The 19013-nt window shown below is 39.3% G+C and overlaps 1 protein-coding gene across 14 annotated transcripts in view; it reads left to right on the top strand.

The window, feature by feature from the left end:
* LOC116759471 (cytochrome c oxidase assembly factor 1 homolog) overlaps window positions 1–19013 on the top strand; it is a 157993-nt gene that overhangs the window by 97950 nt on the left and 41030 nt on the right. For all 14 annotated transcript variants that reach the window (XR_004351454.1, XR_004351453.1, XM_032643283.1 and 11 more), the window contains one exon: window positions 6952–7002. Coding sequence is in view for 4 of the 14 variants with exons in the window: in XM_032643283.1 (XP_032499174.1) it covers window positions 6952–7002 (51 nt within the window). In the remaining 10 variants the exon portion in view is untranslated. The remainder of the gene's footprint in view (window positions 1–6951; window positions 7003–19013) is intronic.

The raw sequence follows: 19013 nt of genomic DNA, 5'->3' as shown, positions 1-19013 counted from the left end.
AGCCAGGGTTGTGTCCCAAGCAGGAATGTCTGAAAAAAGGTTGAGTAATTGGGGATGATAGAGGTGTTTCTGAGGGCATTAGGGAAAGGATTCTGGAGTTCGAGAGGGGTGGGACTTCTTTTCAGAGTTTATTGGCCTTTTGAGTTTCTGTGAATTGCCTATTCTTACCTATTACTCTCTGTTTCTATTGCTGAATGGTTGATTTTTGTTTTGGTTTGAGCTTGTTATTGAAGTATTTCATGAACAGTGATAAAAGTATGCACCTGCACACATTGTCTAATGAGCACCCAAATCAGGAGACAGAACGTTACTAGCCATCCAGAAGCCACACTTGTTCCCCCACCCATTCTAGTCACTGTCCCCTCTACTAGGGAAGATTTGATTTTAAAAAATGAGATCTTGGGCTTCCCTGGTGGCACAGTGGTTAAGAATCCGCCTGCCAATGCAGGGGACATGGGTTCGAGCCCTGGTCTGGGAAGATCCCACATGCCACGGAGCAACTAAGCCCGTGCGCCACAACTACTGAGCCTGTGCTCTAGAGCCCGCGAGCCACAACTACTGAAGACCGCGTGCCTAGAGCCCATGCTCTGCAACAAGAGAAACCACGACAGTGGGAAGCCCGCGCGCTGCAATGAAGAGTAGCCCCCGCTCGCCGCAACTAGAGAAAGCCCGCGCGCAGCAACGAAGACCCAACGCGGCCAAAAATAAATAAATTAAAAAAAAAAATCAGATCTTACGCTGCCTGCCTTGAACAACAAGATTTCATATCAAAGTGTACTCACCTTAGGTTATATGGTGAACCAAAATGATACATGATACGTAGAAGATGGCTTGAAAATCCAAGATAACACTTCATATGAAAACTGGCCTCCTGGCAGTGTATTGTAGTTGGAGACCCATAAGAGACCGTGGTCTTTTCTGCCTTCTCTCTCATCAGCTCTATCCCCCCGTCTGACTGGAAATGAGCTCTTTTGGCAAGTGGAAGCGTGCTCTAGGTGACGAGGGCCTCACCCAGTTATCCAGGGCAGTTCGGGTCTTCCATACCTGCCTGACTGTGGTTCTGAGTCTGGGGTTAGGGCTTGCAAAACAGCCCTTAGTCAAGCCCTAAGTCAGGCTTGAGTCAGGGAAGAGCTCTGAGGAATGGCCACCGTGGTTTTGCTTAACTGTGACGTATGTCTCATGGATGTAAATTGCCAGGTTCTGCTTTTTGGCAGCTGTTGATTTCCAGTACTTTGACCACTGCTGTTAAAAAAAAAATTATAAAAGCTGGAGTTTTGATCTGTAGAATGAGCCGCACAGTGACCTTAATTTTTCATTTCTTGACGGAAAGCCGGGAAGCAGAAGCCGGTAGGGCATTATGATGAAGCCTTTTCATTACTATCAGGAGCAGGAAATGCCAGTTTCTTTTATGTTAGCTATACCTTTAGCATCTGTTGAAAAATAAAGATTGAAAATAACATCATAAATATTAAAGACCACTGGGAAAAAATGGTAAGGACAAAAATACTGCTTGCTTGCTTTCAACTCTAGTCACCTTGTACTGCATTCTCTAAAATTCTTTGAAGTTTAGAGGAGTACAATATCAGAATATTGTTATAATTAATGTACCAATAACTTACCAATATTAAATTTCTTGCGTGAAATATTTTCATTCTCCTGGGAGTTTCCTTATACTGTACTGTTACAATAGTGACAAAGCTCAGGTGCTCTGTGACGTTGTATGACAGTGAGTAAAGACAGCTTAGGACGTTGAATGGCCATATAGAAAGTCTTTCCTCCTTTGTCCTAGGAAAGCCTTTGACCTTAAAACAAGGTAATTTGAGTAGAAAGATCAGTGGTTGCCAGGGGTTGGCAGGGAGGGAGGGATGAATGGGCAAAATCAAGAGGACTTTTAGGGCAGTGACACTGTTTTCTATGATACTGTAATGGTGGATACATGTTGTTAATACGTTTGTCAAAACCTATAGAATGTTAACGCCAAGAGTGAACCCTGATGCAGACTATGGACTTTGGATGGTGACAATGTGTCACTGTAGGTTTATTGATTGTAATCAGTGTCCCACTCTGGTTCAGGATGTTGATAGTGGGGAAGGCTGTGTGTATGGGGGCGGGGGATACATGGGAGCTCTCTGTACGTCCTGCCCAACTTTCCTGTGAACCTAAAACTGCTCTAGAAGTAAAGTTTACTATTAAACAAAAAAGTAATTTACAGGCTCTTTTGATGGCATGTTGCAATATTTAACAAAACTCTCTAATGTAAAATTATTCCCTTATCCATCATAAAGCATTCATTTGACAGTGTACGCCTGCTTCTTAATATTTGCCCTCAGTAAATGTGAAAAATAGCTGTTATCCTCTCAGATACTAGAACCTTGTTATTTTACAGGTGAGCAAACCTAGGCCTTTAGAGAATATGGGGACTGGGGCTTAGGTTTCCAAATGTTTAATTCATTGTCACCAGAACCACAGCTTTCCTCCCATGATCACTCTGTAAATACTGTAGCCCTGATTCCAGCTATGATGTCCTTAGACTGCTGGCTCCACATAGCTTTCTTTTACACATTCACCATTCAGAACAGGCAGTCATGTACAAACCCTGTAGCTCTCTCCTCACTGTATAAATTACCCAGATAGATTTATTTCTGAATTCCCAAACCCTACCTTACTAATATTTATGTAAGTGTTAATTGAGGCCAGAAAGTGGATATCTGGGTTATTATTTTAGAGGGAGATATTCCTTTACTTTTAGGTTGCCTGTAATTCTTTATACTTTTCTGTATTCCTCTGGTACATTTGTGTAGGATGTTAATGATTATAATCAGTTCTTTCTGGCAAAAAGCCTAGGTATTGTTTCTGGACATTAAGTTATATTGAATACCTGAGAATTGCTACAATCAGTAAGTATTCACATATCATGGGGCAATATTCTTGTGTAATAAGGATAAACTACATAGGATATTTCAATACTTTATCTTTTTAAAATTAGTATTCTGAAATCATGTAGACTGGGCATTTGATTATTTTTTTTGTTTTTAAGGTTGTGTTCTAGGTGTTTATTAATATGTTAGTTACCAGTTTCATAACTTATAGTTTGTCCTGAATGACACTTCCTGCTTCCTAGGAACTGGTTCCTCCACTGTTCCCAATCCTTCCTCCCCAGCACCAAAGATTGGTTAACCTAAGATTTTCTTTCTTTTCCTAATGGTATAATATTATCATTTTATATATTTTAACTATTAGAATCATCAAAATATGTCATCTGTTGGCTTTTTAAATTTACATGGATTAGTCAAAAATTTAAGAACTGATGCTATAGAGAGTCAGATTTTCCCACATACTTAGTGTTCACAAGGTATCATTTATTTGACTTCAAAATAAAAAAGTCTGCTATTCTCCATTCCCATGGGAAGATGAAATGCTAAGCCCTGGTTTTAAATTTAAGGAGAGTAAACTTCTGGTCTCTGTATTTCCTTTCTCCCCTATTACATTACATCATAGCACTTTGACTTGGAAGAGACTTTAGAAGATAATTTAAATCAACTTTTTCATTTTGCAGAAGAGAAAAGTAGGACACAGCAGTTAAGTGACTTGCTTAAGTAAGAGCTTGCAGTTAGTACCACATCTTGGACTCAAACCCTGACCCTCCTCTAACCACCCCCCCCCGCCTTTTTTGTGTCTTTGTGCTTCTTAGTGGCACTAAGTTTCCCAGCCACTCTATACTGAGCCAGTCCAACCTGCAGTACTGTTGATGCTTTCTTGGCAGCCTTGTCCACACCTCTTCCTGAAGATCTACAGAATCACAGACTTGGAATCACAATGGCTACCTGTATTTCCCCGAATCTGTGCTGTTTCCCCTCTTGAAACAGCGTTGCTTTATTCATGGAAATCAGTAGAGATGTCCCTATGGAAAGCTGCTGGCAGCGCTGTGGTAGGCAGAGTAATGTGGCCGCCATCCCCCCACCCCTGCCAGTATGTTCACATTCAGACCTTGGAACCTCTGAATATGGTAGGTTACGTGGTAAAGGGGAGTTAAGATTGCTATTCACCTGACCTTAAGATATGGAGATTATCCTGGATTAATTTGGTGATCCCACTGTAATCACGGGTCCCTAAAAGTAGAAGAGGGAATTGGAAGAGAGAACCAGAGATGGCAGTGTGAGAAGGGCTAGGCCTGCTGTTGCTAGCTTTGAAGTTGGAGGGAGGGGCCACAGTCAAGGAAGGAGGATGACCTCTACAAGATGGAAAGGCAAAGAAACAAATTCTTCCATATAGCCCCCCAAAAAGATGTATCCTACTGACACCTTGATCTTAGCCCAGTGAGATCCGCGTTAGACTTCTGATTAACAGAACTGTAAGATAATAAATTTGTGTTATTTTAGGCCACTAAGTTTGTGGCAATTTGTTACAATAGCCATAGAAAATGAATGCAAGCATCTATACCGCTCCTCAGAAAAAGTCACCCACTTGGCTTTCCCGCTTCCCTCATCACCTGATTATTTCATTGGCTGCCTTGATTTCCCTTATGAATCCTGGCTCCATGTTTGTCACCTAGATCCTTGGGTAAAACAACCCACTGTAAGACTGTCTACTCTCACTCAGCTGTGACTATCCTTAAGACACACCTCCTCAGTATTTGCTCATTGGCTTTAAAAACCACAATCCATGTTAAGAGGCTATGTAAAATTTTGAAACTATTCTGTTGTTGTCTGCTACTTTCCAGGAATTCAAGCTCAGGCTGATCCAGTAGTGCTAACCGCCCTGCCCTAACTCTTAAGAAATTTTTTTTTGTCACTTTGTAATGCTTATCAGGGAAATTACCTGTATGGCAAAAAATGCAGTTGCTCATACCTTCCTATTTATGAAAGAGACTGAGTGAAATGTATATCTTGCTTCTGTCTACTTCACAGAGGAGGAAAATGCTGGGCCATTGCCTGGTTACCTATTTTATTGGGCTGACTTGCTCAGCGGGCTGACGTGCATGTTTGATAGCCCTACTTGCCAGGATGTAGCCAACATGTCTGTTAGCTCCTGCAAATGATGTAATCCTTGACTGGGTACAGCACCAAGTTTTTCCACATTGCACAATGACTGTTGTAGAGTTAATTGGTATCGGGGGCTTGATTTTGCAGAAGCCTCAGGGGGTCAGTGTGATATGAATTAGGACAGCTGACTCCCCCAGCCTTTTCAAATTAATGTTATTCTCCATGTGGCTGGGAGGCTTGAATTCACCCAAAGTGTCTGTCTTCTCAGCACATTCTGTTAGGGCTGCCAGAAAGGCAGAATCCGTAATTCTGACTTTCTGCATTTGTTCACTCCCTGGCAGCGAAATTTTTTATTGACGCAAAATTTCTTGACCCACTGTGAAGTGAGGACCTTTCTGGGCCCTTCTTCCTGCACTATCCAGTAATTTCCCAGGTATAGGGAAGAGGCTATTTTATATTTTTGTAGACCTTAGGAACATTAGTGTCATTGACCAACTAATTCTTGCAGATGGTATATCATTGAGTCTTGCTTTTTTTCTTTTATCCATTATGATAATCTCTGCCTTTTAAGCATAGCGTTTAGACAGTTTACATTTATTTTCAATATGATCAAGTTTAAATCTGCCGTCTTGCTTTCTGTTTTCTACGTGTCTCATCCTTGTTCCTCTTTCTTCATGTTTTCCTACTTTCTTTTGGATTAATAGAGTATTTTTTTGTGATTCCATTTTTATCTCCATTATTGGCTGATAGCTATACCTTTTGTTTTATTATTTTTAGTAGTTACTCTAGGGTTTATATATCTAACTTTATTAATTTACCTTTAAGTGATATACCATTTCACACAAGAATCTTCCATTCTGCACTGTCATCTTGTGCTATTTTTATCATATATTTTATTTCTGCATGTTATAAACCCACATACTTTATTATTATCAAGTTTGCTTTAAACAGCCAATTTTTTCCAGCCTTATAATTGACAGAACTGTCATATTTAAAGTGTACAACATGATGATTTGATATTTGTATAGATTGTGAAAGTATTTCCACAATCAAGTTGACACAACCATTACCTCACTTTTTGTGTGTGTGTGACAACCCTTAAGATCGACTCTTTTAGCAAATTTCAGTTATATAATACCAGAATATAGTCACCATACTGTACATTGTGCTGTGTTTGCTGTAGTCATGCTGTACATAGATCCTCAGGATTTATTCATCTAACAGCTAAACATTTGTACCCTTTGACCAACCTCTCCCCATTTCCCCATCCCACCCCAGCCCCTGGCAACCACCCTTCTACTCGGTTTCTGTGCGTTCAACTTCCTTTTAAGATTCTCCATATTGGTGAGATCAGGCAGTATATTTGTTTCTCTGTCTGGCTTATCTCACTTAGCATAATGTCCTCCAGGTTTGTCCATGTTGTTGGAAATGCTAGGATTTCCTTGTTTTTTTATGGCTCAGTAACATTCCATTGTATTTACATCTCTTTAAACACAGTTTTATTTACATAGTTTAACACATCCCTTCACTGGAAGTGTGGGGCAGGGGGGATTCACATGGGGAGCCTGCCACTGGGTGGGAGTATGTGTGAGTGAGGTGCATAGATGGGGAAGTGCAGGGGAGGTATCCCCAGCAACTCAGGGGTGGGCTTCCTGATGCTGTCCTCGAAATGGTTAGTAGGATCCATGTCCCTTTGACACATTCCCGGCTCTGGCAGCTGTTCTCTCAGCCCCTCCCTGACCGTCGTCGTTCAGCTCACCTCAGTGCCCCGGATGGGGCAGGAAAGAAGTGGGCCCCTTTGGCAGCACCTTGTACAGCTGGGGGAGCTGGGCACGCACTCACATGCTCTCACTTTCCCTGGTGGGAGAAATTGTTGGCGAGAGGCACTGAGCCGCACCACCTTGGGGAGGGGGTAATATGTTCCTTTACCTTCTTCACTGCATCTAATCTGCTGTTTTTGCTCCCGTAGTGTGCTGGGACTCCTCTGCTGGACTCTACAGTTGCACAAAAGCACTCCTCGGTAGGTGATCGTCTTAATCATTGGTCTTTGGGGAAAAGACAGTAGAAAACTCCTATTCTGCCATCTTGCTGATGTCACTTCAATTAACCTTTAAGAAGATTAAAAATGAGACAAAAATGTCCTTAACAATTAGCCATCATGTATTTTACATTGTAGGCCTCTATTACTTTTTGTAGTTCCAAATTTCCATTTGATATTTTCCTTCTGCTGGAAGAACTTTAATATTTCTAGTGACATAAGTCAGAGAAAGACAAATACTGTATGATATCACTTATACGAAGAATCTAGAAAAGCCAAACTCATAAAAACAGTGAAATGGTGGTTACCAGAGGATGGAAGGTAGGGGTGATAGGACAGATGTTGTTTAAGGGGACAAACTTGCACCAAGTAGTAAATAAGTCCTATAGAATTAATGCACAGTACAGAGAATATAGATAATATTGTTCCTTATAATCATCAGACTTGCTAAGAGACAACTTAATTATTCCAACCACTAAAAAGAAATGATAACTATGTAATGTGATGGAGGTGCTGATTATTGCTACAAAGGCAGTCGTATTCCAAATATGAATATTAAATCAACATGTTGTACACCTTAAATTTACACAATGTTATATGTCAAATATATTTCAATTAAAAAAATTTCTCATAGTGCAAGTCTGCTTTCAGTGAATTCTGTCAGCTTTTATTTGTCTGTAAAAGTATTTATTTTGCCTTCATTTGTGGAAAATATTTGTGTTGAGTATAGAATTCTGTTGATAATATTTTGATTCTGCCCACGGAGAAGTGTTTTTTGAGGTACAGATGATTTCCTGCTCTGTGAAGACCCTCATCTCTAACCACTGAACCCCAGCAAGATTCTCCACAATCACACAGACACCAGATTGCAGTCAGTCTCTCTGTCTTTCCCTAGGGACCTTAATACGTTTGCATGGAAGAGCAGAGTTCCTCCTTTGCCAGGGTGGCTTGTATGAGCCTGAAGGAGAAGTGATGGTGCCTCCCACTCACATGTCTCTTCCCACGCTTTTCTTTAGTTTCTGTGACCAAATGGAATAGCTGATTTCCACCGGGCTCAGGGAGATCAGTTAGGATATTATAGTTCAGGCAGAGATGATGATAAGGTGAATTACAACCATGCTGATTAGGGTTGACTTAGCTAAATAATGGTGGTGAGCTGAGAGGACTGGATGTGGGGAGTAAGAGAGAAGAATCCTGGAGACTGTGACCGTGCTCATTCTGGCAAACATTTCCTTCTTCCTTTGTATAACAGAACCCTAATTTTCAGTTGGATATATTGTTGCCCAATGAAAAGATTGCATTTTCAAGTCTTTTTGTAGCTAGATGTGACTATCACTAAATTCAGCCTAGTGAGATGAAAATGGAAGTGCTGTGTGGAACTTCTAGAAAGTGTTATTGAAAGGATTGAGCCCTCCTTCCCCTCTTTCCTACTGGCTGTTATGGGCATGCGATAGCAGGCGCTCAAGCAGCCATCTTGCACCTTGAAGGGGAGGGCACATGCTGAGAACGGCACGTCATCAAGAGGGAAAGGGCCCGGCACTGTGAACTAGAATACACTGGCCTGACTACATCTGGGCGTCTTTTTTTGTGAGAATACAATTACTTTCTGTCTTGTGTAAGCTGATGGCTTTGTCTGATTGTTTGTTTTTGCTCACGTTGTATGTGGTTGAACTTAATCCTGACTAATGAAAGCAGGGTGACAGAAGAGGCCCAGGTTTCGATCCTGGATGACTGAACAAGGAGTGATGCATTTGGTAGAGAACAAACAGGTTAGGGACTTCTGAAGGTAGACAGTCCTATAAAACAATTAGGCACTAACATGAATAAATCTCTGTGATTAAATTATTTTTTAAAACATGAAAACAGTCAAGCTGTGTTTGAATCTTTTTTTTCTTTTGCTTTTTTAGACATGAACATTGATCTCATAAGTTAATCATGTTAGGAATTTGATGACTTAGTCTTACATCATAGTGGAGTTCTGAAGTATTAAGGCTCCTTCTGCCTCATTTTCCTGTTAATGGAGGTGCAGGTCTTAATCACATTCTTGAATTAGAAAGAGACTTTTAGGTATCCTCAAAAGATTAATTGAAGTAAAACGTGGAAGAATGAACGATCTGTTGGAACTATTTATGAAGTGCTATTTTTCTCTTTGGATTAGGTCTTTACCCTCAGTCACTAACTGTTAAAGAACCTTTATCACATGTTTGACATTTCATGTCAAAATTGTTGTTGAGTACACCTAGGGAAAATTAAATTCAATTTACATTTTTGGCTTTTGTCACAAAACTTTAAAATGACAGTAATTTGGGAGTGTAGATTTCACTTTGCTTTTTTATCCTTCAAGCTGTTCACAGAATTTTTAGGATGCAAGTATAGTTTTAATCTATTTTCTCCCTCTGACTTTTCTCCCTCAGGACAAAGATGATGGATTTGTGGTAGTAGTTTTAAGCTTGAAGCCATCAGGGAAGCATTTAAAATGTCTTTAGGCAAGCTTATCTTCCCTGTCTTCTTGTCTGGTAGGTAGTGTTGAAAGCTGAGTGTCTCTTTGCCTTTCTAAAAGTATGTCTCCTCTATGTGCTGGCAAACAAGTTGGAATTTAAATGACCTGTGGAATCCTTCAAGGCAATGACTGTATGTGGGAAAAGGGAACTTTCAGGCAGATTCTGAGCTAGAACTGATGTAATGCATCCCAGAGAAGCAGTGGTTGGAACTCAGGTAGCTTTGAGCAGGTAACATAATAGCAGAGGATACTTACCAGAAACAAGCAGGTATAAAAGAAGAAAAGAAATGGAAACAGTAAGACCATTGATAACAAAATACAGTAGGGAGTAGGATTTAGGGCCTCTCTGGAAATCTTTAGAGGCCAAAGGCTCTGAAAGCCGAGACTGCTTCATTTTCTTTTGATCTAACAGTCATTACAAAATAATAACAATGTTCAGGTCAGTATCAACATTGAAACTCACCTATATTATATCAATTTTTTTTTATATACCTGTTTTATAGCATAGGGCAGTGTCATACAAAAGGCCGCCTTCTCCCAAAGTGTGCATTTCACTGAAAACAAAGGCAGGCATACTTGGAACTGAATTGACAGCTTTGTGGCCGTAAAGATTATAGCATTTTTCAGGTAGTGAATTCATGAATAATCAATGAACCAGCAAACGACAAAAGTGACATATGGCGGCCTGGTGTGGATTAAGTGTGATTGTCACATTCCCCTCCCCACCTTTTGCCCTTCTCTAATTTATTGAAAGAAACAAAGCCAGCCTCATGTAGCCAGAACACAGTACCTCTGGAAAAATCCATGTAGACAAAGTGTTAACAGGGGAGTTTATTCATTAAATGTCTCCTCTGCTGTTTGGTTGTTTTAATAGTCCAGCTCAAGTTGTCTGTGTCAATTGAAATTTTATTCAAAATGAAAATTTGACTTGACTTTAAAGTTAAACTGGTAAAGCAGTTTTTTTTTTTTTTTTAAATTACTGCTACACCAGTATTTCCAAATAAGTAACACTTAACCAGTTATGCTAATTTTGCCAGAATGTTTCTCTCTAAATAAACCAGGAGTGCATTGTAGCTGACTGTGTTTTCATGCCTTCACCTAGGGTGTAAACCAAAAGAGAGGGAAGGCATTCTTGGTTTTTCCCTTTGTATCAACCAACACTTTATTGAAGACAATGATTTTATTATTTTTAACAAAAAAAACCCCACCAGATTTAATGAAATTCCTTGGTAACACCAAGGTTTTTCAGACTAGTATTCTGAGGGACTGTTAATGGGGAGGTATTTGTTCACAGCCCAAATAATAACTGTACCACTTTAAAACATCATTCTTCCTCTGCGGCTAATGAAGGGTGGGTTTTTAGTCCAGTGAGTCAGTTTGTACCGTTTGTTTGCCTGGCTTTGTGCCAGGGATCTGATCCTGAAAGATTTAACGTTGGAGAGTCTCTAAATAGCCTGATTCTCTAGTCTCTCAATTGTGCTTTAGTTTATCCAGAACCCTTGAAATTGGCAGTGGAATCAGTGGTATGCTTTGATTATATCACATGTATATGAAATAAAGTGATATAAAAAATTACTTGTTTTGAATGGCTCCTCCAACTCCTCTACTCCCTAAAAAAGGTTCTGGAAACTTGCTCTTAGACTTATAGATTCCCATCCGAATTTGAACTATTTGTTGATTTATTTGTAAATAATGTGGATCTTGTGGCAATATTAAATGCGACCTCAGAAATCAAGGTCTGATTTGGGTTAAGTCTGTAATATTTGACATCAGATGACCAGATGACGGCGCACAGACCAAAAGTCAAGTCTACGAGAGGAGGATATCCATGGGACATTGCTTGCCATCTTTCAGAAACACTTAAATTGAATTTTATGATGGAATTGGCCACCCCTGGGAACTATCATGGTGGAGAGATTATAAGAGGCTCTTCTGTTTTCTTGGTGGTGTAGAGAATCCTCTGTTTCCACTGATGGCTTCCCGAGGGGGGGAAGAGCGTGAAGGGAATATAGCCTAAAAAAGCCTCTTCAGAACTCACCCTCCCCTTGGTCCCTTTTGGACTAGGTCAAGAGCTTGGTTGTTTAGCACTATATAGAGTGCCGCTTCTTGAGCTCGCAGTTGGGTGGTAGTTAAGAACATGCACTGTGGGGGCTTCCCTGGTGGCGCAGTGGTTGAGAGTCCGCCTGCCGGTGCAGGGGACGCGGGTTCGTGCCCCGGTCTGGGAGGATCCCACGTGCCGCGGAGCAGCTGGGCCCGTGAGCCATGGCCGCTGAGCCTGCGCGTCCGGAGCCTGTGCCCCGCGGCGGGAGAGGCCACAACACTGAGAGGCCCGCGTACCGCAAAAAAAAAAAAAGGACATGCACTGTGAATCTTCCAGCCCCCTGCTCTTTATAGGCTGTGACCTTGACACTCCTCTGTTGAGAGGAGGGGTCTCTATCCTCTCCTCTTGAATCTGCACAGGCTTGTGATTTGCCTATGTCTAGTGGAATGTGGCATAAGTGCTGAACGATGTCTGAGGCTAGGTTGGAAAAGGCAGTTTAGCCGCCACCTTGTTTTCGGGGGCACTTGCACTTGGATCTCTGTGCTGCCATGCAAGATGTCCTGCTATGCGGAAGCTTCCATGCTGTGAAGAAAGCCCAGGACACGAGAGAGGCCATATGTAGGTGCTCTAGTTGACAGCTCCAGCTGAGATTCTAGGTGACAGTAGCATCAACAGTCATACACACAAGTGAAAATTTTCCCAGATGACTCCCACCCCCAGCCATTGAGACATCCCTAGTTGTTGAGTCTTCTTAGTTGTAGCCTCAGACATTGTACGTTACCTTTGTGCCCTGTCCGAATTCTTGACCTACAGATTTCATGTATGATAAAATCATTTTCCAAGCCACTACATTTGGTGTAATTTGTGATGCAGCAGTAGTAACTGGAATGAAAAGCTGGGCAAATTATTTGACTTTTGTGTCCCTTTTGTTTCCTATCTTTAAACTGCTGATGGTAATAATAGCATTCCTTCAGAGAAATGAGTTAATTATGTAAAGCATTTAGTAAAGTACCTGGCACACAGTAAGGGTTCATTAAATGTTAGCTATTAATTAAGGGAAATCCATTAGACACTAAGTGTTTGGGGGGGGCATTGTCAAATAAGAAATAGTGAGCTCAGCTTGACTTCATTAATGAAATGTTCATTGTGATATGTAAAAAGGAAAAAGAATGAAGCTTTTCCCGAATTTGAATTTTTTTCCATATTTGAGGGGATGAGGTTCTGGTAATTGTTCTCAAGAATATCAGCAGGGATGGTCAGGACATGTCGTCAAAATAAGCCTAGCTTTCCTTACTTGCTTATTTAGAGCTATCATCTGTGAATTAGATTAAGTGCTGTTTATATCATTGCCTTTGAGCACCTTCTGGAATAACATTCTGTGTGTTTACTGGGTAGAGTGATTAGAGTAGAACTTTAAAAAATCATCCTAAAATGACTATTTTCAGACTTTTAAGTGATATGGAGAAGAAATCAGTGTCTACATCACCACGTATAAAATCATTGTCATAGGTCTTTAAAAATGTATACGGTCATGGTAAGTCTTGATCTTCATCTTCCTGTTGTGAAAGAATTCTAGTTATTTCACTCTTTCTGTGTTAGTTAATACCTGTCACCATATTTTGGTTGACTGTATGTTCAAACACAGAGAATAAAATATCAGTCTTTTTGTTTTAGAAAATGTACCTCTTCAAAAATGTTGACTTTAGGCTAGCTATGTGTGATATGCTTTCTTCCAGCTCCCGTTAAGCTACACACATAGTCCCATAACAGCACCAAAGAGTTAAGTAGCAATCAACTGTTTCTTAGTTTTAGAGGCATTTCCACTAACTACTTACTACATTGAGGTTGGAGTAGACTGAGAAAGCCTTAGTGGTGTATTTATGCTTTGACTTCTAACACAGGAGAATAAAATGAGATGAGGAGGAGAAGTTAGAAAGAGTCTTTGATCTATTCCCATTGTTTACTCATACTTCCAAGATGAAGGTTACCATGAATGACTGTTGGAAGCCTGTTTCCTTCATGTTCTGTATTTCATGACATATTACAAGCCAGTTAACTTGACTAGAGATTCCTCTATCTCCCCCCACTCTCAACTCCTCCAGACTACCTTCAGCACCATTCTTTGTGTATCCATTCATAGACTAACATTTCCAATATGTAGTATGGAAGAGAATGAAAGGAAACTTAGGACATTGTTTTCCAGGGATGCGATGCAGCTGTAGAAGTGGTGTTAAGAGGAAACCTGCAAGAGTTGTGCTCTTAGGGTTTCAGATTAGCATTTATTTTTTCTGTTAAAAGACAGACTGCAGCATGTTCCTGATGTTATAGTAACAAAATTCTCCTCATAATATGAGAGAATCATAGAAGATCCTAGATCAGTCCAGCATAGGTGTACTGTCTGCCGAGTATTATAAATGGAGCCATGGCCTGTGTGCATCAGCCTGTACACACAAAACCTGACCAAATTCAAGATGTGAGCAAAATCTCACCATCCAATGGATAGTGGCGGGAATCAAGGGTGATCTGTATACTCTGCCATTTAAAAATTGTACATTTTCTTTTTGCAAAGATAATAATCTTTATGGAAATTATGAAAGAAATCTGTAGCATAAAAGAAGGGAACCATTACCCAGAGATGATGAGGGAAGGCTTAAGAATCATTCTGTATGATTTATTATGGTATACAGAAGATATTTGTGGAAATGTAAGATTTTATTCTTAGCAAGAGAGCAAAAAATATGACCTCTATGAAATCAAAACAAAAAGTCATAAGAAAAAATCAGAATGAGATTTTAAGAGGAGCTGAAATGATTTTAAGAGGAGCTAAAAATAAACAAAAAACCTGAAAATGCAATAGCGGGATAAAAATCTGCAATGACAATTGTAAAGAGCAGAGCTGATCCTGTGGAAAATGGAATCAATCCTATATTGAGTATTTGAGATTGTCCAGAATAAGGAGAAAATGATGGCAGGGAAGTGAAATGACGAGGGTAAAGACGACAGGTATTGAGGACAGAGAGAGGAGAATAAGGTATTTCTAAGGGAGAGATCAGAATAAATGTAACAAAAGCGAAAAATAGAAGTAGAAGAAAACTTTCTTGAGGTAACAAGGTTCTGAATCTGCAGGTCCAAAGTGTAGGCTTCATTGTGTTCTGGGTAAAATTAATGAAAATAAATCCCCACCTACCTGAATTCTGGTAACACAATTTTTAAAGAAAAGAATTCATAGATTAAAAAATAAATAGGTTACTCTAATGGTACAGTGGTCAGTCTTACTTCACTGCAGATTTCTTTTTATTTATCCTGTAATGGATTCATTGGGCTTCTTAAAGCTATGGTTTGGTGATTTCATTAGTTCTGGAAAAATCTTAGCCATTTTCTCACTTGCCATTCTCTTCAATTTCTTTTGAAACTCCAATTAAATATATATTGGACTTTCTCATGTATTCTTCACATTTCTTACCCTCTGTCATGCATTCATCATCTTTTTGTCTCTCTGTCCTGAATTCTGTATGGTTGCTTCCAGTGATGTGCTGTTAAACTGGTTCTCCAGGGGGAAAAAAAGCCCTGATTTGTAGCAGTTGTTGATTTCCATAGTGTAAATATTCGCAAGGGCAGTTTCAGGCAACCAGCATGACTTCACTGAGGCAGAGTTAGGAGGAGCTGCACGTAACTGGCTTTCACAGGCTGGTTCAGGCCAGCTCTAGCATACCTCTAGGCTTTTCTCCTGTCTTCCCATTTACTAAATATCTTTTAAGTTGCATCTAATCTGCTTTTAAACCTCTCTATTCAGTTCTTAATTGGGGTTATTTTATTTTTAATTCTTGACTTTCTATTTTTTTTCTATTTTCAAACTGTGTCACTGTGTATAGTTTTCACTTCTCTGCTAAAAACTCCAACTTGTCTTTTGTTTATCCTATCACAGAAAACACAATTATTTTTTTTGTCTGCATCTGATATTTCCAATTTCTCAAGTTGTCTCCTGACCACTTTTTCCTGTCTGTTGTTTCTGCTTATTCTTATTCCTGTTTAGTTTCCTGTGTATTCCATTATCCTCGACTGGGCCCTCGATACTACATTTGAAAAATTATTTAAGACTATTTTTAGGCCCACAGTGTAGGTACTTAGAAAATTTGCATTTGCTTCTGACAGACACTTTGGGAGTATTCTAATCCGGGATGGGTTATAAACCAAGTTTAAAGTTTGAGAAAAGCAGTTTGATCCTAGTTTGATCCTAGGTTATAATCTGCTTCAGATTTCAGATTCTTATTTAAGGATGTAGCCCTTTGGGATTCCACCTTATTGTGGGGAGGGTCTTAGGTGAGATGGCCCTCAGTTTTATTTCTGTATCTGCCCCCCTGAGAATCAATCAAAACAAAGGTTCTAATTTTCCAAGATCAGCAAGGACCCTTTAGAGGAAATGTGGCTTCAGAATTTGTTTTCCATGCTGACTTTTCATTCCCATTTCACTTTTTAAAAAATTGTGGTAAAATATACGTAACATAAAATTTACCATTTTAACTATTTTTAAGTGTGTAGTTCAGTGGCATTAAGTATATTCACATTGTTGTGCAAACACCACCACTATCCATCTCCAGAACCTTTTCATCATCCCAAACTGAAACCGTACCCATTAAACAGTATCCTCCTTACCCCACTCACCCCAGCCCTTGGTAACTGCTGTTCTACACTGTGTGAATTTGACTATTCTAGGTACCTCATATTAGTAGAATCATGTAATAATTGTCTTTTCATGTCTGGCTTATTTCACTTAGCATAATGTCTTCAAGGTTCATGTTATAACATGTATCAGAATTTCACTCCTTTTTAAGGCTGAATAATATTCCATTGTGTGTGTGTGTGTGTGTGTGTGTGTGTGTGTGTGTGTGTGTGTATACACACACACCACATTTTGATTAGCAGTTCATCCATTTATTGGAAACTTTAGTTGTTTCCACTTTTGGCTGTTGTTTATTATGCTGCTCTGAACATGGGTGTACAAATATCTGAGTCCTTGCTTTCTTTTGGGTATATACCCAGGAGTGGAATTGCTGGATCATATAGTAGTTCTATTTTTAATTTTTTGAGGAATCAATAATACCATTTTCCACAGCAGCTGCCCCATTTTACATTTCCACCAGCAATCACAAGGGTTCCAGTTTCTCCACATCTTTTTATTTTTAATAACCATTTTAGTGGGTGTGAAGTGGTATCTCATTGGGATTTTGATTTGCATTTCCCCAGTGATTAGTGATGTTGAGCATCCTTTCATGTGCTTATTGACTGGTTGTATATCTTCTCTGGAGAAATAAATGTCTATTCAAGTCCTTAGCCCATTTTTGAATTTGCCCAGTTTTTGTTTAGTATTAGGAGTTATTTGTTTCCAGATATGAATTCCTTATCAGATATATGATTTGTAAATATTTTCTCCAATGCCTGTTTTTTGTTTTTTTTTCTTTTTTGCGGTACGTGGGCCTCTCACTGTTGTGGCCTCTCCCGCTGCAGAGCACAGGCTCCGGACGCGTAGGCTCAGCGGCCACAGCTCACGGCCCCAGCTGCTCCGCGACACGTGGGATCCTCCCGGACCGGGGCATGAACCTGTGTCCCCTGCATTGGCAGGCGGACTCTCAGCCACTGCACCACTAGGGAAGCCCCCGTAGGTTACCTTTTTATTCTGTTGATAGTATCCTTTTATGCACAAAAGTTTAGAATTTTGATGTAGTCCAATTTATCTTTTTTTTTTCTTTTGTTGCCTGTGTTTTTAGTGTCATATCCAAGAAATCATTGCCAAATTCAATGTCATGGAGCTTTCTCCCTATGTTTTTGAAGAGTTTTAAGTGTTAGCTCTTGCATTTAGGTCTTTGATCCATTGTGAGTTAGTTTTTGTATATGGTGTAAGGTAAATGTCCACCTTCATTTTTTTTTCTTTGCATGTAAATATTTAGTTTTCCCAGCACCATTTGTTGAAATCCCCTCTTAGTTTTGACTTGATAAATTCTTACTGTCTTCTTATTTTTCAGTACTTTTATTACTTCTTATTTTTCAGTACTTTCGAAAGATGTTTTTCAGTGCCTTTGAAAGATGAAAACATATTTCACCATTGTATTGGAAATAGGAAAATTCATTAATGTTTTAGATCAATTTGAATGAGAATACAAGTGATACCCTAAACCCTATAAAACATGTGGAGGGATATAGCCCCCTATCCTTAGCTTTTAAATACTGTTTGGTTGCAATTTTGCACTTTTCATGGGAAAAAGGTACAGCTTATCAGCATATGTATTTTTTAATAACCAAATAATTCATTAGTCTAAATCTCATCTTCTTAGGTTATAAAACTTACTTAGAATTGAATTACTAGTGAGAGAAACAAAGATGTAATTTTCTGCCAAGAATACGGGAATCATGAAAGCATTCCCATCTCCTTTTAGTGGTTATACGTTTTTCCCCCAATCACAAGTAAGGATTAGAGCCTATATTTTAATATGTCACCTATTTAATCATGTTTAATTGGGTGGATGGAGAGGCAACCTCCCTATTTAAAAAATTTTAGTAACATAGTAAATGTTAATCATACTTCTTCAGATGATACACTGCTAATATTTCATTTCATTTCTTTTCTTTTAGACATTTCTTCTTTGTTCATGAATAGGCAAGTACAGGATTTCCAAAAGGGAGAGCTAGAAGCAGTCAGTATTCATAGGTAGTAATTTTCAGAGATCTGTTGAGGGGCTCTTAATATTAAAGGAATCAGCAAAGCAGTGCATTAATGATTTTAGTTGGATGTTTATTAACATTTGGCTTTGTTTAAATTCATTATAGGATTCTTTGATAAGATTTTTCATGTAAATCTTCTTGAACTATGTAACAGTAGCACTTTTTTCTCAAAGTATAACCTGACTTTCTCTGTAATTATTTTACTTTTACAATGCGAATTAGGATGGATTTACACTTAATCTTACAGTAGTTTTCTACTTGCCTCCTTGAGCAGGGGAGAAAGAGATGGTGTTACAATATAGTGAATGTACTTACTTATTCTGTAGCCTGGCAGGGTATTTGTGCTTGTAGATGTCATGTATTATGTGTGTTGGGGAAGAAATAAAACATGAAGGGCTACTCTTGTATAGAGGGTATCTATGAAAAATGCAGCGTGTAGTATTGGTTGAAAAATAAACTTGGCTAATGACCTTTAACTTTTAAAGTTACCTTCAACCAAGACATTTTATCAGTTTATCAACAGTTTTGACGTACCTAACACTTGTGCCATGGTTCAGCTATGCAGAGAGCACAGTCTGGGCTGGAATGAGAGTGGTCACGGGAAGTCTGCTCTTACAAGTCCTGAAGATAAGCCCTGATACTGAGTTGGGCATATTTATTCCCTCAGTGACTAGCTCAATAAAGCCTATTCATTAAGGAAATCTTGTCGTTGACTCAGGTCCACTTGTCACAAAT

Source organism: Phocoena sinus, chromosome 9 (genome assembly GCF_008692025.1).
Source record: "Phocoena sinus isolate mPhoSin1 chromosome 9, mPhoSin1.pri, whole genome shotgun sequence".
Lineage (NCBI taxonomy): Eukaryota > Metazoa > Chordata > Mammalia > Artiodactyla > Phocoenidae > Phocoena > Phocoena sinus.
This window is presented reverse-complemented; position numbering and strand designations above follow the sequence as displayed.